The sequence below is a fragment of the Notechis scutatus genome, chromosome 2, assembly GCF_049901735.1.
Source record: "Notechis scutatus isolate UNSWTSFEM ecotype Mainland chromosome 2, rNotScu1.2, whole genome shotgun sequence".
NCBI lineage: Eukaryota > Metazoa > Chordata > Lepidosauria > Squamata > Elapidae > Notechis > Notechis scutatus.
This window is the reverse complement of record NC_142010.1, coordinates 11,655,493-11,677,516: the sequence shown is the minus strand read 5'-3', so window position 1 is coordinate 11,677,516 and position 22,024 is coordinate 11,655,493. Positions and strand designations below refer to the sequence as shown.

General features: G+C 47.2%; 1 protein-coding gene across 1 annotated transcript in view; it reads right to left on the bottom strand.

Moving 5' to 3' along the window:
• Nucleotides 1-22,024, bottom strand: part of LOC113426234 (pregnancy zone protein-like) — an 87,030-nt gene that overhangs the window by 33,330 nt on the left and 31,676 nt on the right. Inside the window, exons 12-20 of the mRNA XM_087952869.1 lie at nucleotides 18,951-19,175; nucleotides 18,152-18,215; nucleotides 17,120-17,256; nucleotides 15,895-16,044; nucleotides 14,329-14,502; nucleotides 11,998-12,067; nucleotides 10,435-10,582; nucleotides 5,902-6,130; nucleotides 1,977-2,103 (exon numbers count right to left, since the gene is read on the bottom strand). Of these exons, the coding sequence (XP_087808995.1) occupies nucleotides 1,977-2,103; nucleotides 5,902-6,130; nucleotides 10,435-10,582; nucleotides 11,998-12,067; nucleotides 14,329-14,502; nucleotides 15,895-16,044; nucleotides 17,120-17,256; nucleotides 18,152-18,215; nucleotides 18,951-19,175 (1,324 nt within the window). The remainder of the gene's footprint in view (nucleotides 1-1,976; nucleotides 2,104-5,901; nucleotides 6,131-10,434; nucleotides 10,583-11,997; nucleotides 12,068-14,328; nucleotides 14,503-15,894; nucleotides 16,045-17,119; nucleotides 17,257-18,151; nucleotides 18,216-18,950; nucleotides 19,176-22,024) is intronic.

Sequence of the window (22,024 nt, the reverse complement as noted above, 5' to 3'; positions counted from 1 at the left end):
GCCGTGGTGCAGGAGGTCAAATAGGCCACACCCACCCACCAACGGGCTCATTTTTGGCCTTCCCGAACTTCTGGGAGGCCCGTTTTTCACCCTCCCCGAGCCTCCGTGTGCGGCCTGCCCTTATCCGCATCCAAAACGAGCTGCGTGTGGGAGTCCTGGGAGGGGCGGGGAAGGGTGGGCGGGGCCAGCCAGGAGTGGGATTTGGGGGTCCTCAGAACTGCAAAGAATCTTATTAGCTAGGGGCTCTCCTGAACCCCTGAGAACCCCCAGCAGCCCACCCTGTATATAAGTCTAAGTGCTATTGCTCTAGCTATTCTTTTTTTTCTTTATTCCTTGTTTTTTTTTGTCTGGGTAAGGACAAACAGCCAGCGGAACCCCAGGGAGCTTGAGCCGGGTCTAGATGATAAGAATCACAGACTAAGCGAGACAGTCGTTACGTGAGTTTTGCCCCATTTTACGACCTTTCCGGCTGTGGATGTTAAGGGAAATTGCTACCGTTGTTTAAGTTAGTCACGCCGGTTGTTAAGAAGGGAGTCCCGCTTCCCCATTGACTTTGCTGGTCAAAAGGTTGCAATAGGAGACCCGGGTGGCTCTGGGACAGTGCAACCGTCGTAAATACGAACCGGTTGCCAAGTGTCCGCATTTCGATCGTGAGACCCTGGGGGATGCGGTGAAGGTTGTGTGAAAAAATGGTCACAATGGTCATTTTTTTTCAGTGCCCTTGTAACTTTGAATAGTCACTGTTGTAAGTCAAGGACTACCTGTGCAGGGGTTTCAGTGCGGTTATACTTATAGACATAAGCCGTCATCAAACTCTCTGTCTCCCTCCCCCTCTTCAGATGGCTTCTGAACTTTGTGCTTGAAGTGGAAAGGAATTAAACCTTGATTTTGGGTTTTACAGATGAGATGGATAGATCTTTATAGAAATGGCTTGTTCCAAGGGGTGGTTTTCTACCGGTTCGGCCTGGTTCGGCCGAACCGGTAGCTCCGAGGATTAGCTGCTGGGCCCACCCACCACCGGCCTGTTCATATTATTATTATTATTAAAAGTTGTGATTTGACGTTAATGCCTTATTTTACTTAACAGATAACAGATAATCAGAGTTGGAAGGGACCGTATAGGTCATCTAGTCCAACCCCCCGCTGCCCAAGCGGGAGACCCTACACCATTTCTGACAAATGGCAGTCCCATCTCTTCTTGAAGGCCTCAAGTGATGGCGCTCCCACAACTTCTGAGGACAAGCTGTTCCATTGGTTGATTGTTCTGTCAGAAAGTTTCCCCTTATTTCCAGGTTAAATCTCTCCTTGGTCAGTTTCCATCCATTATTCCTTGTCTGGCCTTCGGGTGCTTTAGAAAATAGCTTGACCCCCTTCCTCCTCTCTGTGGCAGCCCCTCAAATATTGGAAGACTGCTATCCTTTCTCCTCTGGTCCTTCTCTTCACTAGACTAGCCAAGCCCAGTTCCTGTAACCATTCATTGTATGTTTAAGCCTCCAGTCCCCTAATCCTCCTGGTTGCTCTTCTCTGTACTTTTTCTAGAGTCTCAACATCTTTTTTATAATATGGTAACCAAAACTGGATGCAGTATTCTAGGTGTGGTATTACTAAAGCTTTATAGAGTGGTATTACTACCTCACTTGATCTTTACTGCCACAGAGAGAGAGTCGGAAGTCAATGGTTCTTTTTTCTTATCCTTCCTCACTTTTCTTCCCCTTCTTCCTCCCCACCGTTTTCCTATTTATTTGTCTATTTTGTATCTTATCTTATAACCAGTGCTGGGATTCAACTGGTGTAACAACCGGTTTGGTGAGAGCGCGCTTCGCAGACTAACGCAGGGGCAGGTGGGCGGGGCCAATTCATCGCTGGAACTACCGGTTGAATCTCACCCCTGCTTGTAACCCAATAAAAAAAGTATATGGAATATATGCATGCCGAGGCATGAGACTAAGAAGCCATGTTTGGCCTTCAGCACTTACCCAGAGTTTTGGGAGTAACTTTCCATGAGACTGTTTTCCTTCCATCCACAGGAAGACAATAGGAAGCCTGTTCCTTGTCCACAGGGGAAGCGTCGTAGTCGGGAGAAAGCAATAGCGATATGCTGACCTGTCGATGACCAGAAAGGAGTTAGATGGAAGATCACACAGGGAGATGTAGTGAGAGTGGTGAGGAATAACACACAACCAGCACACAGATACACTGTATAGTAAAATGTAGGTTTTTTACTTTCAGTAAATGGTTAAGCAAAGTCCAACAAGCAGTCCAAGTCATACACGGTTAAAGCAGTCAGTTTTTCAGTCCAGGGACAATCCAAATATCAAAGTCCAGTATCATAAACAGTTCAGCACCAGACTTACAGCAATCCAAGAAGAACAACAATCAGCAACAGTAAATAGGGAAAACATTCAGGAACCAAAAACAGCAAACATCAGAACATCGACCAACTAGCAACTATCAACAACAGGACCAAACAACCCAGGTTTCTGGTTCCATCTTATGGCCGTTTGAGGAACCACACCCAATTACAATTTTAGCATTCCCTTAAAGAGACAGTATTAAATGTCTATCCTGGTTTATATATTTCCAACCCAACTGTTAGGTGACTATCAATTTCTAACACCTCACAGGCTCACAGAACAAGGAGGAAGAGGAGATGAACGCCACCCAAAATGTCAGATGGGCCTCTGGCAGATGTGGAGAATCTGAGCCCTTCCAAAATCTCGCTGGACTACAATTCCCAGCCGCGCTGGGTAGCAGTTAACTCTGAGGGAGGCTGAGAGCTGTAGTTCAACAATATCAATTCTAGGTTGCATGAACACAGGGATAGAATCAAGTCCATGAGAAGGGTTGCTACCACTTAATAATGCCGTCAGGGGTGGGCCGTAACTAATGTTAGGTCCGGTTCGGTGAGCCACCAAATCCTACCCCTCCTACCTTGCCCCGGCCCTCCCAGGAGTCCCCACATGGCCCATTTTGGATGTGAGGTAAGTACAGGGCCTCCCGGAGGCTCCGGAAGGCCAGAAACGGGCCTGTTTCTGGCCTCCGGAGCCCAAGGGAGGCCATTTTCACCCTCCCAGAGGTTTGAGGAAAGCCTCCGGAGCCTGGGAAAACGCCCCCCCCTCGCCGTGGTGCAGGAGGCCGACTAGGCCATGCCCACCATGGCCACATACACCCAGCAACTAGGCAGAGAACCGGTTGCTGAAATTTTCGAAGCCCACCCCTGAATGCCGTACTAAATCTACACTTAGAATACAGTTACTACAACCAGTTTCCCCAAAGGTGCTTTTTTCAGGAGGCAATTGGTGTCAGCGTTCCAAGGAACCTCCATTCCAATCAGTCATTCCGAGATGAGCATAATCTCAGAAGTACCTTTATTAGAAGAGCACCTGGCACATCTGTGGAATTTCGAAACTAAAAGTTTCCCGGACTTCCCACAATGTCCCAAACTACAAACCATCCCCCTTTCCCCCTCATCTTCACATCACATGAACCTCATGCTGGCTGAGGAATTCTGGGAGTTGAAGTCCACAAAGTAAATTCCCTTTTTTCTTCTGCGCCACACTCTATGACCTGGAACTAACAAAACAATTCTATTTTGTCTACTTAGAGCTACTCAATAAAAAATCACCCCCGTCCCACTTTCTCAAGCTATGTGGCAGCAATGAATACGGATTCCAAAGCTGACAACTGGACTTTCCCGTTCTTTTTTTTTTTTCCTCTGAAGACATTTCGCTTCTCATCCAAGGAGCTTCTTCAGCTCTGACAGGATAGTGGAAGAAGAAGCTGACAGAATGAAGCTTCTTGGATGAGAAGCAAAACATCTTCAAAGGAAAAAAAAACCGGTCAGTCCCGTCTCTGACCAATGCTTTACAAAATATTTACAGATGTATTTATTCTGTTTTTAGCCGTGTGTGTGTGTGAGAGAGAGAGAGAGGGAGAGAGCATGGACCCTTTTTAAATTCTGTGGTCTGGAAGATGAATTTTAAAATGCATCAAAATCATGCTTTTTTAATCATTTCTCTTCTGTACTTTTTGGAATGAGCATTTTGAAAGCATCTCACGTCCCCCTAATTTCCCGATCACAAGACGAGCTGCAATGAGGAAGGGAGTTGCTGCTTTATGGTTAAATCTGGGTTCTTCAAGAACACACAAGGAAAAGTTGGGTTGTGTGAGAGAGTTTGCCTGATATGCAAACCGGTTCAGTGAACAAAGCCTGGTTTGCTTTAAGGCAGGGTCCCCAAACTTGGCAACTTTAAGACTTGTGGACTTCAAATCCCAGAATTCCTCATGCTGGCTGAGGAATTCTGGGATTTGAAGTCCACAAGTCTTAAAGTTGCCAAGTTTGGAGACCTCTGCTTTAAGGCATAGTTTGAACCCCAGTTCGGTATTGACTTCCTGGTTGTGACTGTGATGGGAGAAAGAACACACATAATTGATACTTTTCTGGGGGGTTTTCCTGGTTTATTTTTCTCCTTTGCCCCGTCTCAAACCACCCCATCAAAGAGAAAGGAAAAAAGCAGTGAAAAGGAAGGAAGGAAGGGGCCAAAACTGAAAAACCAACCACGGTTACTTTCACTCCCCACATTCTTGCTTTCGGGAAACCATGCTTCAAACAAACTTTGCCTTAAATACAGGTAGTCCTTGATCTTACGACCACAATCCCCCCCCAAAATGTCTGTCGTTAAGCAAGACAAGTTATTAAGTGAGGGTTCCCCCCCTCCCATTTTATGACCTTTCTCAATACTAGTGGTGAAATAAATCACTGCGGTTATTAAGTTAGTAAACATGGGGTGTGTGTGACCGTGGGAGACCGTAACCGTGATAAATGCATGGCAGTTATCAAGTGTCTAGATTTTGATCACATGACCATGGGGTCAGAAATGTGAAAAACGGTCATAGTTCCCTTTTATTGGTGCCAACAGTCACTAAATGAACTGGGGACTACCTGTATACACGGCAATAGTGGGATTCAAAAATTTTTACTACCAGTTCTGTGGGCGTCGCTTGGTGGGCGTGGTGTGGCTTGGTGGGCGTGGCAGGGGAAGGATACTAAAAAATCTCCATTCCCTTTCCAACCCACTAACCTGCTTTCCAGCTCCATTCTCCTCTGCAGGGCAGCGAAAGAAGACCCAGCTGATCAGCTGGGACTTGGGAGGCAGAGACTAGATGGGAGCAGGGCCAATTAGAGGTGGTATTTTCCAGTTCTCTGAACTACTCAAAATTTCCGCTACCGGTTCTCCAGAACGGGTCAGAAATTTCAACGGCTGTGAATTATATGCATTCACAGCCCGTAATGAGTACCAAACAGTTTGTGAATTGTCCAAGAGACGTCTGCCACAGTGTTTCGAGATAAGGCTGATAAGCACCCACCTTTATCTCCCTTGAAATGCTGCCAACTAAATTGCCAATGAGCTGTACAAGGCCAAATGGAGCACAAAGTCAATACGGAGCTTCAGAGTTTAAACCGATCAGAACGAACAAAGTTGCTTCCTGCAAAGGCTCATGTCCCTTTGCTCCTCCTTTATGTCTTATGGGAGGGGCCTATCATCTCCAAGCCTTACTCTCGAGTCGCGTCCTTTTGTCTTAACTGCTCTTGCCTTCTGGCAGCTCTGCGCAAGCGCACACTGGGAACAGGCTCCCCCTGTTCCTCTACCTCGCTGATGTCAGATTCTGGAGGCTCCGGAGTCAGCACATACTTCCCAGATGGCCCTGGCCCCATCTCTGGGTCAGACACAGAGCCCTTGGTCCAAGCCCTCCCCAGACTCCAGGACTGGCCCCATGTTCCTCCCCACTTTGCTGCCATCTCCGTAGGCCACCGGCGGACCACAACAGGCCATGCCTCCAGAGAGAAATCGATGCAGACAGAAAGAGAACGGAGGCGGCAGAGATGGAAGGGTTCCTCACCTGGATAGAGTGTTTCTGATAATTGTAGACGGTGGCCTTCAGGACGTAGGCTTCTCCCCGTATTACGCTGTATGGCTGGGTGACCTCAACGAAGAACGGCTGGATGGCCTTGAGGAAGGTGGTTTGGGCCAGGCCGAAGCCCACGGTGGGGGACAAGCAGAAGGCTCCCGCTCTCCAATCGGTGATGGTGTCGGGAATGGTGACGGGCACGGTGAGCTCGGTCTCACTGCTGAGGGAGGCAAGAGAAACAGAGGGAGGGGGATGAATTTCCCCAAGCAATACAGGTAGTCCTCAACGTTACGACCACCCATTGTCTTGTAGCCCAAAGGGTATGTCGCTAAGCGAGAAATGTGTTAAGCGAGCTTGTTCCCGCTTTGCGACTTTCCTTGCCACGTGGGGTCAAGTGAATCACTGAGGTGATTCACTGAGCGACAGGGTCGTTAAGTGGATCCGGCTTCCCCGTCGACTTGGCTTGTCAGAAAGGCTGCAAAAGGGGATCAAGTGACCACCTGGGACACAGCAACCATCATAAATAGGAAGCAGTTGCCAAGCATCCGAATTTTGATCGCGCCATCCTGGGGAACACTGCAACGGTCGCAAGTGTGAAAAATGGTCATAAGTCGCTTTTTTTTCAGTGATGGTGTAACACTGAACGGTCCTTAACCGAACTGTTGTAAGTCAAGGACCACCTGCATTTTCCTGGCCTGACAAAGTGAGAAAACAATCAACTTATAACCGTTTGTTTAATGACCATTCGAAGTTACAACAGGACTGAAAAAAAGGAAACTGGTGACCATTTTTCACACTTACAACTGTTGCAGTATCCCGGAGGTCAAAATCTGGATACTTAAGCAACTGACTCGTATTTATGACGCTGGCCGTGTCCAGGGGTCTTGCGATCGCCTTGTGTGACCCACTGACAAGCAGAGTAAGGGAGGAGGGGAAGCCAGATTCACTTAACAACCGGGTTACTAGCTTAATCACCGCAGTGATTCATTTAACTGTGGCAAGAAAGGTCGTAAAAATGGGGCACAACTCCCTTAACGACTGTCTTGCTTAGCAGCATCCATTTTGGACTCAGCGTCAACTCATAAACCATTTCTGCGGTCTTTTTTAGAGTTGCCAACAGAAGAGAGGGGAGCAGCTTGCATTCCATAAATGGTTAGTAACTAGGTGACTGAAGCTTCTGCCGAGCAAAATCCTAACCGGAGAGTATGATTGGTGACTCTGGACTATGGATGTGTCCCATTGGAGAATATGAATGATGATACACCCAGGGGGTGGGGGAAGACCAGGGTGAAAGGTGACCATGAGTTATGTGTCACAGAGTCGGTTACATCCAGGCAGTGCCGGCCTATTCACTCCCAATAAATCATTTTTGAAGTTTTGGAAGTTTGGCTCAAGATTCATGATTTTTAGACATCAAACATAAAAGCATCATCCTCCTTCATAAATTTACAGACAGTGTATCGGTTGGTTTGCCACTCTTTTTTGTGCATCCATTTCATAGTCTCCATGGTAATTGTGTTACATAATAACTCATATTATCAATCAACAATTATATATCCCAGTATCATTATTAAGCAATCATTTGACTATAATTTTATTAATTCATATTTAAATGAGATAACTATACTCAATTTATTTTATAACAAATAATAGAATCATACCAAGTCTATCTTAATAAAATTTTATAAAGATAATATCAAAACAAAACCAAAAATATATATATATTAATTATTTCCTAAGTTTCTAAATATTCTACCCTGTTTCTCCAACAATACGGCCTCCCCCAATAGGAAGTCCCAGCATGTTTTATAGGCATGAAATGAAATTAAGCCACGGTATTATTATATTTTATTATCTAACCATTGATAGAAAAGGTCCCAAACTTCATAAAATTCTTTATCTTCTTGTTCTCTAATTTCAAATGTCAATCTACTCATTTCAGCACATTCCAATATTTTCTTAATAATTTCTTCCTCTGGTGGTGTTTTTGTTTGTTGTTAAAATCAATAAAAAAATTTCTCAAAAAAAAAAAAAAAGACTCATGATTTAAACGAGGGGGTAAACTGCCGGAATCCTGACACTCAATTGTGGTCATTAAGCTGAGACGGGAAGTTCAGAAATGTGACATATAAATAAATAAATAAATACCGGTAGTCCTCGACTTACGACCACCACTGAGGAGAGGCTCTTATCTATGAGTACATCTACAAATGTATGCAGTATCTACTAGCAGCTATAAGCAGGGGTCAGCTGATGGGGGTTCTCAGGGGGATTCGGGGAGAGCCGCTAGCTAAGATTCTGTGCGGAGAACCTCCAAATCCCACTCCTGGCTGACCCCACCTACCCCACCCCTCCCTCCCAAAAGTCCCCACGCGGCCTGTTTTGGATGCAGGTAACTGCAGAGCATGCACGGAGGCTCGGGAAGGCGAAAACGGCCTCCGGAAGAGCCATTTTGCCCTTCCAGAGGCTCGAGGCGCAGCCTCCGGAAGTTCGGGAAAGGCCGGAAATGGGCTCGAGCCGGAGAGGCCATTTTGCCCTTCCAGAGGCTCGAGGCGAAAAACAGGCCTCCCGGAAGTTCGGAAAGGCCGGAAATGGGCCGGAGCCGGGAGAGCCATTTTGCCCTTCCAGAGGCTCGAGGCAACAGGCCTCCCGGAAGTTGGGAAAGGCGGAAATGGGAGAGGCATTTTGCCCTTCCAGAGGCTCGAGGCGAACGGCCTCCCGGAAGTTCGGAAGGGGATGGGCGAGCCGGAGAGGCCATTTTGCCCTTCCAGAGGCTCGAGCGAACGGGCCTCCCGGAGTTCGGGAAAGGCCGAAATGGGCCGGAGCCTGGGAGAGGCCATTTTTGCCCTTCCAGAGGCTCGAGGCGAAAACAGGCCTCCCGGAAGTTCGGAAAGGCCGAAATGGGCCCGGAGCCGGGAGAGGCCATTTTTGCCCTTCCAGAGGCTCGAGGCGAAAACAGGCCTCCCGGAAGTTCGGGAAAGGCCGGAAATGGGCCCGGAGCCTGGGAGAGGCCATTTTTGCCCTTCCAGAGGCTCGAGGCGAAAAACAGGCCTCCCGGAAGTTCGGGAAGGCGGAAAGGCCGGGAGGAAATGGGCCCGGAAGTTCGGGAAGGCCTGAGGAGAGGCCATTTTTGCCCTTCCAGAGGCTCGAAAAACAGGCCTCCCGAAAAAGGCCGGAATGGGCCGGAGCCCGGAAGTTCAGAGGCTCGGAAAAAGGCCGGAAGTTCGGAAGGGGAAATGCCGGAGCCGGAGAGGCCATTTTGCCCTTCCAGAGGCGAAAACAGGCCTCCCGGAAGTTCGGGAAAGGCCAGAAATGGGCCGGGCCGGAGAGGCCATTTTGCCCTTCCAGAGGCTCGAGGGAAAACAGGCCTCCCGAAGTTCGGAAAGGCGGAAATCCAGGAGCCATTTTGCCTTCCAGAGGCTCGAGAAAGGTGAGGCTCAGGGAATGGGCCCCCGGAAGTTCGGGAGGCGAAGGCCGAGCCCGGAGAGGCATTTTGCCCTTCCAGAGGCTCGAGGCGAACAGGCCTCCCGAAGTTCGGAAAGGCCGAAATGGGCCGGGCCAGGAGGCCATTTTGCCCTTCCAGAGGCTAGAGGCGAAAAAGCCTCCCGGAAGTTCGGAAAGGCCGAAATGGGCCCCGGAGGCCATTTTGCCCTTCCAGAGGCTGAGGCGAAAAACAGGCCTCCCGGAAGGCCAGAAATGGGCGAGCCCGGGAGGCCATTTTGCCCTTCCAGAGGCTGAGGCGAAAACAGGCCTCCCGGAGTTCGGAAGGCCGAATGGGCCCGAGCCCGAGGAGGCCATTTTGCCCTTCCAGAGGCTGAGGAAACGGCCCCGGAAGTTTCCAGAGGCATTTTGCCTCCAGAGGCTCGAGGCAAAACCTCCCTCGGGACAGCCCCGGAAGTTCGGGAAAGGCCAGAAATGGGCCCGGAGCCCGGGAGAGGCCATTTTTGCCCTTCCAGAGGCTCGAGGCGAAAACGGGCCTCCCGGAAGTTCGGGAAAGGCCAGAAATGGGCCCGGAGCCCAGGAGAGGCTATTTTTGCCCTTCCAGAGGCTCGAGGCGAAAAACGGGCCTCCCGGAAGTTCGGGAAAGGCCAGAAATGGGCCGGGAGGCCATTTTGCCTTCCAGAGCTGAGGCAAAGGCCTCCCGGAAGTTCGGAAAGGCCAGAAATGGGCCGGCGGAGCCATTTTTGCCCTTCCAGAGGCTCGAGGCGAAAACGGGCCTCCCGGAAGTTCGGAAAGGCCAGAAATGGGCCCGGCCCGGAGAGGCCATTTTGCCCTTCCAGAGGCTCGAGGCGAAAAACAGGCCTCCCGGAAGTTCGGGAAAGGCCGGAAATGGGCCCGGAGCCCGGGAGAGGCCATTTTCGCCCTTCCAGAGGCTCGAGGAAAGCCGTGCCCACCATGGCCACACCCAGCCAGCAACCAGGCAGAGAACCCTTTGTTAAAAAGTTTTGAACCCTGACTATAAGGTCTTAAAAATTTCTCCCTGAAGAGCTACCCGTTCCACCAAACGTAGAATCCTTGGATTACCCAAGTGGTTTTAAGGACCATATCCAGGTTTCTGGGAAGTAGCTCCGGATGGTTGTTTCCATGACATTTGTGATTGCGTCCTCCATTTTGTATTCCGCAACTGCTGGTGAGGACAAACGTTGCAAGCTGTGGCCTCCTGCCATTGAGTCTGCCAAGAGAAAAAGCGTGCATTTTGTATTTTAGCATCTCCAAGCTGTCCTTCCAAGATGAATTCTCCAAAGCAACACCCATCACCCTCACGAACATATAAAAGATAATCATTACCATGTCTCTGAGAGCCACAAGCACTCAAGAGTGTTAAACGAAGAGAAGGAAGTGCAGGAAAGAAAGTGTGAGGGACACTTTCTCCAACAAAAGTCAAGAGGGTAGCTGCAACTAAGCAACCAACCAAGACGAATAGTCTTTGATTGGTGGTTATATCTCAACAATTTGATTCTTATTCTTATCATCCATATCCTCACCCTTATCCTCATTTTTACATTAGCCAGGAGATCACAATTTTATTGCAGAGTTGTACTTTGGCTTGCCAATTTGCCACCTCTGTTATAGGACACACTTGCACACTTCCCAAGATGTGTCACAGGAAGGTGAGCTCATTTCATACCCGCCCCCCCAAAAAAACCCATGAGTGGCTCTTCCTACAGCATCACCCAAGGTCTCCCCTCACTTCCTCGGAGCTGCCTTGCAAACGGGTGCTGCAACTGGGTAGGTTCAGAACCAGCAGGAATCTGACTGCCCACACGGAGCACCAACTCGTCTCTCCACCAAAATGCTACCTAATTATCTGCTCGCATAGAAGATGCTTTCGAATTGTTAGGTGGACAGAAGCTGAGGCGAGTGACAGGAGCTCACACCATCACACGGTGCTAGGACTCAAACCACTGGAGCATAGACCGTCTCCAGTGTTGTTAAGCCGCTGAGTCATCATGCTTTGTTGATTCTTACTCACTACCAAGTTGAGCGGGCATGGAGAAAGGTTTTCCTGACAGACCGGAGGAGGCATTGTTTTGCCTGCTGCCTGCATCCCGTGGATTGCGTGGCCTGGTTGCTGGCATGCCACAAACCGGTGCTGATCCATGGGCTGGGCACCCCTGACATAGATATTCTGCATGATAATTGGTCCCTAACTGGGTCCTCCATCTTTACTAACAGCCCCTCCATCAACCCCTGTAACGGAGTCCATTTCCCTTGCTACTTGTTGTCCCGTTCTTCTCGTTCCTTCCACCATCTTTCCTGTCATGGGAGTCTTCTCAAGAAAGCCAGGTTTTTACATAATATGATAGTTTGAGCCTGATCCTTTGTGCCCAAGTGAGAACTTGGGAGTTGCTGTGTTCAATGACTCATTGGTTTGTCTTTTTAGCTGTCCACTCTGCCCTCAGGAGCCTCGTCCAAGGTGTCAAGACTTTTCCTTTCCCGCCTCATCTTATGGACATAAAGAAGAGACAGGGCTTTAATGGGGCAGTTGCAGCCACCATCTTGACTTTTTTGACCTTCAAATGCAATCGATCAATAAGTAGAGGAGCTTCCCCCTTCCACCCTTATCAGTTCACTTCAGATTCTTACAGTATTCCATGGTGCGGCAAATATTAGGCTTGTATATCTGGGTGCTAGTAAACGGTATGAAGCCAATGTCCTGTAAAATGAGCAGAAATTCACTATGAAATATTACAGAAAGTGTGGAAAAGAAACACACCCACCCCCACAACCCCCATCTCTCTCTTTTTCTCCCCCTCGATCCATCAATCTGTCCATCTATTATCCATCTATAATCCACCTAGAGTGCTGTATTAAACTGGTTAGAAAATAAAGATAGATGTGACAATGCACCCTTTTTATTTTGGGGATGTGTCAAAAACACAACAACACTCCCCTTTTTCATGACCCTATAACCCCTTTATTCGGGGTAGAATCGGGGCGACTGGATGGAGCTGAGCATTGACTGGCCGGATACCCTTCCTGACACCATGCTGAATTCACAGCAGATATTTTTTTCTTTGCGCCCTGGGAGAGACGTATCTGCCGCTACCTAGGTTTGAACTCTCAACCTTCCAAGTGAGAGGCAAGCATCTTTACCAGTAGGCCCTCATGGCAGCTCAACCTACAATATGTTATGAAAAGTATGACACCAAGACTGGGACTCAGCATGAGGTTGATCTCCGTCGTCAGAGGGGGGAAAAAAATACAACGACAGATACAAAGGAAATCTGCCAATGTTTTCTACGGAAACAGATTTGCAAAACCCACCCAAAGAACTGTAGCTTAATTTTACCAGAGTTGGGTCACTAATAAAGGAAAATTAAGTCCTAAATATGAATTGGCTCCAGTTTCCAAGATACAGTTTTGGGTTAAAATTGCATCAAAATAATTCAAAATTATGAGAGGGTGGTGTATGATTATACTCCATAAATTTTCTGCAAAATGTGATACAGCAGTGAGAATGGTACCACACCAATCATTATAAATTTATCTTTCTATTGATACCATTAGACACAAGGAGTTTTCCCCCCATGCCATCACTCTGCTAAACAATTCCCACAACACTGTCAAACTACTGTATTTACTAAGATTGTATCACTATTATTCTTCTCATCTTTCCTATACTTATCTCCTTTTCTACTTATGACTGTAACTTCTTCGCTTGTATCTTTACGATTTATATTAATTTCCTAGAACAATTTATGTTGATTCTATTTCTATCACTAAGTGTTGTATCTTATGATTTATGAAGAATGTATTTTATGATTACTATGATCATGATTTACCACTTATAGCTTTTATGTACAATGAGAGCTTATGCGCCGAAGACAAATTCCTTGTGTGTCCAATCATACTTGGCCAATAAAGAATTCTATCCTGTCCTGTCCTGTCCTGTCCTGTCCTGTCCTGTCCTGTCCTATCCTATCCTATCAATATAACTTTCCATTCATTTATTGGTTTTTCATGCTTTTTGCATGAAAAACTGGCAAGGAGAGAAGCAACTTAGAACTAAGGAGAAATTTCCTGACAGAACAATTAATCAGTGGGACAATTTTTCTCCAGAAGTTGTGAATGCTCCAACACTGGAGGTTTTAAAAAAGATGTTGGATAACCATTTGTCGGAAGTGGTGTAGGGTTTCCTGCCTCTAGACAGGGGTTGGACTAGAAGACCTCCAAGGTCCCTTCCAACTCTTTTTATTCTATTCCTATGCTATGCTATGCTATGCTATCTTATTTTCTATTCTTATTTTCTGTTCTATTCTATTCTATTCTATTCTATTCTATTCTATTCTATTCTATTCTATTCTATTCTATTATTCTATTCTATTCTTATTTTCTGTTCTATTCTATTCTATTCTATTCTATTCTATTCTACTCTACTCTACTCTACTCTACTCTACTCTACTCTACTCTACTCTACTCTATTGTACAAAGCTCTAACATCAAATTAAACGACAAAGTTCCATCTTAATTCGGCATATCTAAACTGAACTTTTTGGCTTTTCTCTTGTGAGCTGCAGTTGGCATCATCCCTGAGGAGATTCCAGCAGTAATCGGCAAGCATGGACGGACTCCATTTCCCTTGATATCTTTTCTCCATGCTTGCGATGTCCTGGTGGAATCTCCCCTCGTGCTCATCGCTCACCGCCCCCACAAGTTCAGCGACATGCCGCCTCAGAGAGGAGGGGTGGGAATTACCTCAGAATGTTCGATCGGGGAATTTTTGTCCTTAAAAATAACCCCTTATTTTCAATCATTTTCACCTTTTTGTTGATGAAGGACAATTTAAAGAAGAAGAAAAAACACCGCCTCATTGCTCTCGGGGATGGAATGGTTCAGCCTAAAATGATTGACTTCTCTAACTAGTGAAATTCTGGCAAGCGTTTTTTTTTTTTTTTTTTTTTTTTGGGGGCTTACCTTGAGAATTGTATAGGCATCGCCTTCCTCGTAAGAATAGGTGTCGGTCTGGTAGCGAATTCCATCCACAATGATCTTTTTGGGAGGCATGCAGGGGTTTGCGCCTGGGTCTTCCAAGTTCTCACCGCTGTAGTAGTAGCCCCTGAGGTCTTTCAAAGGCAGCAGATTATAAACCTGAAAAGAATGGAAACCCCCAGTTCAGTGCAGGTAGTCCTCGACTTGCGACCCACTTCCCCCTTGACTTTGAAGGTCTCCAATGGGGATTTGCACAACTGGGGGGACGCTGTGGTGTTGTAAACTGAAGCCAGTTGCCAAGCACCCAAATTGGAATCACGAGATCCTTCCTTCCTTCCTATCCTTCCTTTCTTCTTTCCCTCCCCTCCCTCTCTCTCCCATTCCTTCCTTCTTTTCCCACCTTCTTTTCCTTCCTTCCTTCCCAAAACTCATTGAAACTAATTACTTCCTTCCTTCCTTCCTTCCTCCTCCCTCCTTCCTTCCTTCATCTCATCCCCTTCCTTCCTTCTTTCTCTACCTTCCTTTCCTTCCTTCCTATCCTTCCTTCCTTCCTTCCTTCCTTTCTTTCCTTCCTATCCTTCCTTCCTTCCTTCCTTCCCCTCCTTCCTTCCTACCTTCCCTTTCTCCCCTCCCTCTCTCTCCCCTTCCTTCCTTCTTTTCCTTCCTTCTTTCCTTCATTCCTTCCCAAAATTCATTGCTGAAACTAATTCCTTCCTTCCTCCCTCCCCTTCCTTCTTTCCTTCCTTCCTCCCTCCCTCCCTCTTCTTCCTTCCTTCCTTCCCTCCCTCCTCTCTCCTTCCTTCTTTCCCTACCTTCTTTCCCTACCTTCTTTCCCTCCCTCCCTCCCTATCCTTCCTTCCTCCCTCCCTCTTTCCTTCCTCCCTTCCTTCTCTTCCTTCCTTCTTTCCCTCCCTCTCTCCTTCCTTCCTCCCTCTCTCTCCTTCCTTCCCTCCCTCCCTCCCTCCCTTTCTTCTCCCTTCCTTCTTTTCCTTCCTTCCTCCCTCCTCCCTCCCTCTTATTCCTTCCTTCCTTCCCTTCCACTTCTGATGAACCTTCCAGAACCATGGACCCTACAGATCCCTAAGCCAATCAACTTGACTCATTTTTCCCCCTTTTTTCCCCAGACAGCATATTGGCTGCAAATGATCGGAAAGCCGACACTGCCTTCCCTTTGTTGCCCAAAAATGCCCGTGGACTCTCTGTGGCGGCTCCTTTGCTTTTACAGCACAGCAGCCATATTGTTCCAAGGGGAACTTCAGGGGACGCTCCCACTGCTCCAATGGAGGGTGGTCGGCAGCTCAGCTCAGAAATCCTGAGAACAATTAACCCATGGAACAGCTTGCCTCCAGAAGTTGTGGAGGTTTTTAAGAAGCGACTGGACCGGCAGCTATTTATCCGGAATGGTACAAGGCCTCCTGCTTCAGCAGGGGAGGGGGGGGGCAGACAAGAAGACCTCCAAGGTCCCTTCCAACTCCATTATTATGGGGTTCATCTCAAAAAGGGGTCAGGGATTCGCAGCCCGCCAAGACCGGGCTGGCAATTTGGCCTCACCGTTTGAGGGGAAAGTTGAGCTTCGGGCTTCAGAAGGAAGACGCTCTCATCAACCGCGTGGATGGCACAGAGGGAATTCTGGGCAGCGGCAAGATGGAGGTCGATGCTGCTGCCGGGCAGGCCTTCGCGGTCAGCAAATCGCAGGTTCACCTAAGCGACAGAAAACGTCACGAGCGTTTGCAGTGTGACTACTATTATGAGGCAATCCAGGAGCCAAACACAGCACACAGAGGCTTAGACATCAGCAAAGCCAAGAAACTTTGCTGAATGTCACTCCTCCTGGTTTCTTAGTTTTAATTTAGCTTGTACAACGAAATCAAACACTATCTTCAGTGCACATCATGAGCATGAAAATGAACCCAAACACACATCCTTCACCCTCCACACATTGAAATGAAAACCCCTGACACCGCACCAACACTGCACTATACCGTAGAATTCAACAGAGCTACTGTCCTGTTTTTCTTTTGTAGCTGCTTTTCAGCCTATTTGTCCTTGTTTTTATTTTCTTGTACCGTCTGCCAGATGGTAATAGTTCAAAAAAAAAAAAAAAAGGGGTGTCCAGGATCAGATGGATCTTTGAGAATGTTTTGAACTTTCTTAAGGCAGCGGGAGCTTAAAACTCTTCCAAAGAGGGGAGAGGGCAACCAATGATCTTCTGGGCAATGACATTAACCCTCTGGAGTGCTTTCCTATCTGCCACTGTGCAAACCATACAGAGGTGCAGTAAGTTAAGATACTCTCTATGATGCAGCGGTAGAAGGTCACCAGAAGTTTTTCATTGAGTTATTGTTTTCTGAGAAGCCTCTGCTGGGCCCTTTTGACCAGGGCTGCAATGTGGGCACCCCAGGTCAGGTCCTCTTTTAGGGTAACACCCAGAAACTTAAAACTGGCCACTTGCTCCACTCGGTCTCTATTGATAAGGAAGGGCTGGATGTCTGATCTGTTCCTTCGATAATCCACTATAAGCTCCTTGGTCTTATTGGTGTTAAGGACCAAGTTATTGTCTCCACACCACAAAAGCAACCAGTCCACCTCATCTCGACAGGCAGACTCATCCCCCTGGAGATGAGCCCCACCACTGTTCTTGCCATTAAAAGACCTCTTTCCAGCAGCTCTGCTTCGTTATTCCATTTATTCTTCAAAGCGTTGTTTCCCGGCTGGAAGAATCCTCACCGGGAGGCATCTTCCTCCCAACAGGATGAAGCCTGTGTTGGCACCCTACCTTATTTGCGAAACAGGGCTCCACAGGAAAACCGACAGAGTGCACCACGAGTTCTCCGTTATCCAAAATGGTGTACACGACCAAGCGGGCCAGAGGAGCGATCTTGATATCCACAAGGAGGTCCAAGTTGAATGTTCCTGGTTAAAGAACAGACGTTTTTCAGGGAGGCTGAGAAACCGCAAAGAATTCAGGCCGGGGCGATCCATTGGAAAGAGTTCCGTTCCCTGAGGTAACACTAGAGCAAAGCCTAACAACGACCTGAGGAAAGGGGTCCACAAACCCCACTCCCCCAGACTGTGGCCCATTCAGAACCGGGCCGCACCAAAGTGGTGGGCGATTGTGCTGTGCATGCAGCTCCACTTGTGTAAGTGGCGGGCATTCATGGAATTGTGTGCACAAGTGCAAATTCCCACCGCTCACATGGAACCATCCCCTCTTCTCCTCACGCCCCCATCCTCTGCTTGTGTTTTGCACTTGGAACAGTTTTCTTTTCAGGTGGGGAGGGGGAATAGAACTCCTTAGCATCAGAGCATGTTAATAATAATAATATAGGAAATATTAATGCTCTGATGGTCATTTGGAAAAATCCTTTCTTAGTGAGCACCTAGAAGCCAAGAGGAGCATACATGCTAAATTTCAAGTTTGTAGGCTTTATGGTTCTGGAGATTTTGTGATGATGCGTGAGTGGCATTTCACTTTTGTATAGATAATGTCTGCATGTCACACACACAGCAAGGATCTCTTCAAATGCATTCTATATATATTTCGGTGTAATATTGGTGCAGGTGAGGTATTGATTAATAAAAGTTCACAGAACCTGCCTGTGTGAATTTATCTTCCATTGACATAACGGCCATCAACATATTTTGGAATGCGCTCTTCCAATTAATGTGGCCATACTTTGGAGATGAGATTTTATTAGCATTTCGGGCAATAAAAGGAATAAGAGACCGATTCTTTCATCGGTTCATTCATTCCCAAAGGAAAATGGGTGGAAGGAAAGTGGAAAGAGAAGGAAAAAGAGTTTTTTACCTTTATTATGCTTTTCTTTCAAGGGATGTGTACCTGACTTCACAATATCCCCTCTGGACACCACCTTTGAGGGAAAAAAACGAAAAGATTTATTGTCGAGACCTCTGTAGTTGGATGGGATCTAAGAAAGAAGAACTGCTCAACAGATAACAGGTAATCAGAGTTGGAAGGGACCTTGTAGGTCATCTAGTCCAACCCCCCGCCCAAGCAGGAGTCCCTACACCATTTCTGACAGATGGGAGTCCAATCCCTTCTTGAAAGTCTCAAGTGATGGCGCTCCCACAACTTCCGAGGGCAACTTCTGTTCCATTGGTTGATTGTTCTCCCTGTCAGAAAGTTTCTCCTTATTTCCAGGTTGAATCTCTCCTTGTTCAGTTTCCATCCATTATTCCTTCTCTGGCCTTTGGGTGCTTTAGAAAATAGCTTGACCCCCTTCCTCTCTGTGGCAGCCCCCTCAAATATTGGAAGACCGCTGTCATGTCTCCCCTGGTCCTTCTCTTCACTAGACTAGCCATGCCCAGTTCCTGTGACCGTTCTTCATATGTTTTAGTCTCCAGTCCCCTAATCATCCTGGTTGCTTTTCTCTGTACTTTTTCTAGAGTCTCAACATCTTTTTTATAGTGCTTAAATAACCAAGCCACGCCAACAGAACCAGTGGTAAAAAAGAAAAATTGAATCTCACTACTGCTCCGCATGTCTCTTGTACTACACCTTTACTCCTTAGATACTCCCTCCCCTCCATTCCTCTTCCTCCTTCGGCCCTTGTGAGTGAAATAAAGGCCACTTTGTTCCTACTTACCAAGTAGTGAAAGGAAACTTCTTTGTCCTTTATGACCTCTGAATTGAGAATGTAATGGACCGGGATCACCGCATGTTGCCCGCATTTTAGTTTGCCAGGAAGCGTTTGAATGTTAAGGTAGCTTTGACTTGGAGAATGGAAACGTGATACTGTGGTGTAGGCAGAATGTTGATCAGGGGAGATCCAGTATGAATCATAACATTGCGCTAGTTCTCCATAAGTTGCCTGGCAAAGAATAGGAAGGATACCAATTATCATCATTGTCATCATCATATACACTGGACAGTTGAAGGAAAAAACGCATCGGGGGAATATTCTACAGAGGAACTGGTTCTGCAACCCAACAGGACAGGCACAGACTTCAGAGAGTAATTAGGACTGCAGAAAAAAAAATTGCCACCAACCTGCCTTCCATGGAGGACCTGTATACTGCACAAATCAAAAAGAGGGCTGTGAAAATATTTACAGACCCCTCACATCCTGGACATAAACTGCTTCAACTCTTACCCTCAAAATGATGCTATAGAGCAGGGGTCGCCAACCTTTTCGACCTTGGGGACCCCAAACTCATAATTTTAAATCTCGCGGACCAGAGACTCTGGGAAAAATCCCCCAAAAAGTCTGCAGGAAAATTCCCCACTCTGTTTTCCTACCGATCGATCATTCTTTATTTGGGATCACAGGATACCGTCTCCAGCTCCGTTCTCAGGGGGAGAGAGAGAGAGACTTTTGGCTTCATGCAAGGAAAGCAGCAGAAGCAGCAGAAACCTTTCTTTCTCTCCCCCAAACTCCGCCAGAATGGCACAGCCCCTTGGAGCAGGAGGCCTTGCAGGGTCCCAAAGGCTCATCTCTGGTGGAGTTTGGGGGAGGGAAAGAAAGACCTTTGCTGCTTTCCTTGGGTGCAGCCAAAAGCAGAAGAAGAAAGAAGCGGAAAGAAACAGCCCGGTGGCCAAGTGAGGTGCATGGGGCAAGTTCCCCCCCCCTCTTCCACATTACCTTGTGTTGTTCGCAATGCGAGCGATGCAAGCCTTGTGTTCTGTAAGCTGTCTGAAAGAACCAGCTAGAGACTCATAATTTAAATGGAGGTGACTACTGGAGCCCTGACACAGGCATTCCCAGGGTCATCTTCTGCCTGCTTTCAGAGTGAAACAACCCACATGGTCCTCCCCACTTATACATTCCCCAAAAGGTGAGAAAACCTCAGGGTGCTTAGGCACCAGGATAAAGGTTATAAAACAACAGTTGTCAGAAGTAGGAATAAAGAAATATACTCCCCTCCCGCTTTCCCTAGTTGAATGGCAGTATCATTTTAGGGATCTGACACAACCATGAACTGGACGATTGACAATCTCCATTGGCATTTAACACACAGCAGATGTCAATTCTGCAAAGGAGCTGAAGAAACCGTGAACCACCTCGCTAGCTGCTGCAGATCCAGACTGACTACAAGCATGACAAAGTGGCAACCGTGGTGCATTGGAAGATCTGCAAGAGCAAAAACGGGCAGGATCTAGAAAAGAGACAAAGTCATAGGAAAGGAAGAAGCGAAAGTGCTCCGAGACTTTTTAGAATTCAGCCAGGCAAACTGTCAGACCTGCCCCAATCCGATCCGTTGGGAAAGAAAAGCCTTCAACTCCATTTGGTTAAAGCAAAGGGTTCTTTTACTAAGGATGTTGGCTGCAGCAAAGTCAAGCCAGCTCTGAAATCTCCCGCGCTCGCTAGATACAAAAATAAGGTGTAAGTTTGCCCCCAGCCATTCCCTTCCCCCTTGTTACGAATATAAGTCACCTAACAGGTATTTGGGTTAGAAATACATAAACCAGGATAAACATTTTAGTATTATGTCTTTAAGAGATTGCAAAAACTGCAATTGGGTGTGGTTTTTCAAACAGCCATAAGATGGAGCCAGAAACTTGTCTTAGTCTCTCAGAAGAGTGTGAGTCAGTCTCTGTTTCCTTCTGTTGGAAAGTATTGGCGTTGCTCCATTTCTTCTACTGGATTTAATGTAAGTCTGATACTGAACTGTTTTTGATACTGGAATTTGATATTTGGATTATCCCTGGATTGAAAACTGACTGATTTTACCTGTGAATGACTTTGGATTGCTTATTTTGGACTTTGCTTAACGTTTCTGGAAGTAAAAAACCTACATTTACTGTACAGTGTATCTGTGTGCTGTGTGTGTATTATTCAAACACTCCTCTCAAATACGTCTCCCTGTATGCGCTCATTCTCCTAATGGGGAATTACCTCAACACCCCTCACACACACAACCCGCCGTTACCAGTCCGTTTCCAGCCAAGCGAGACCTCGGCAAGATGTTTTGAGAACTCTGAGGTGTTTTTGGGGGGGCGGGTGTAATCCGCATATTTCTCAGGGTGCCTGGCCGTGGGATCCTGGTATAAACAGGATCTCCGGTCAGGGGTGGGCTTCAAAAATTTTAACAATGGGTTCCCTTCCCGGTTACGGGGTAGTCGGCCTCCTAGACCACAGCAGGGGAGGGGAACGTTTTTGTCGTCCCCGGGCTCCTTAGACTTTTCTCGAGCCTCCGGGAGTGTGAAAACAGCCTCCCCAGGCTCCGGAGGCTCTTTGGAAGCTGAAAAAGGGCCCATTTCCGGCCCTCCTGAACTTCTGGGAGGGCTGTTTTTCACCCTCCCTGGGCCTCCGCGCCCTGCACTTATGTGCCCCCCCCATGTGGGGACTCCTGGGAAAGGGTGGGCGGGGTGAGCAGGGCCAGCCAGGAGTGGGATTTGGAGGTTCTCCAAACTGCACAGAATCTTAGCTAGAGGATCTCCCGAACCCCTGCGAACCCCCCAGAAACCCACCCCTGGATCTGGTCCTTCTCACCTGTCATTTCCCGCCTCCTGATTTCCTATCACATACGCACAAAGCTTTGTTGCCCTTTCATCCTTTCCCCTTCTTCCCCCTTACATCCTTCCTCCCCCCCTCCCCACTTCTTTTTTTTTAATAAATAAATTTTATTAATTTTACAATTAAAACCAACCAACAACACATACAGAAATGAAAGAAAAGAAAAGAAAGAAAGAGAAGAAAATAGAAAGAAAAGATAGAAA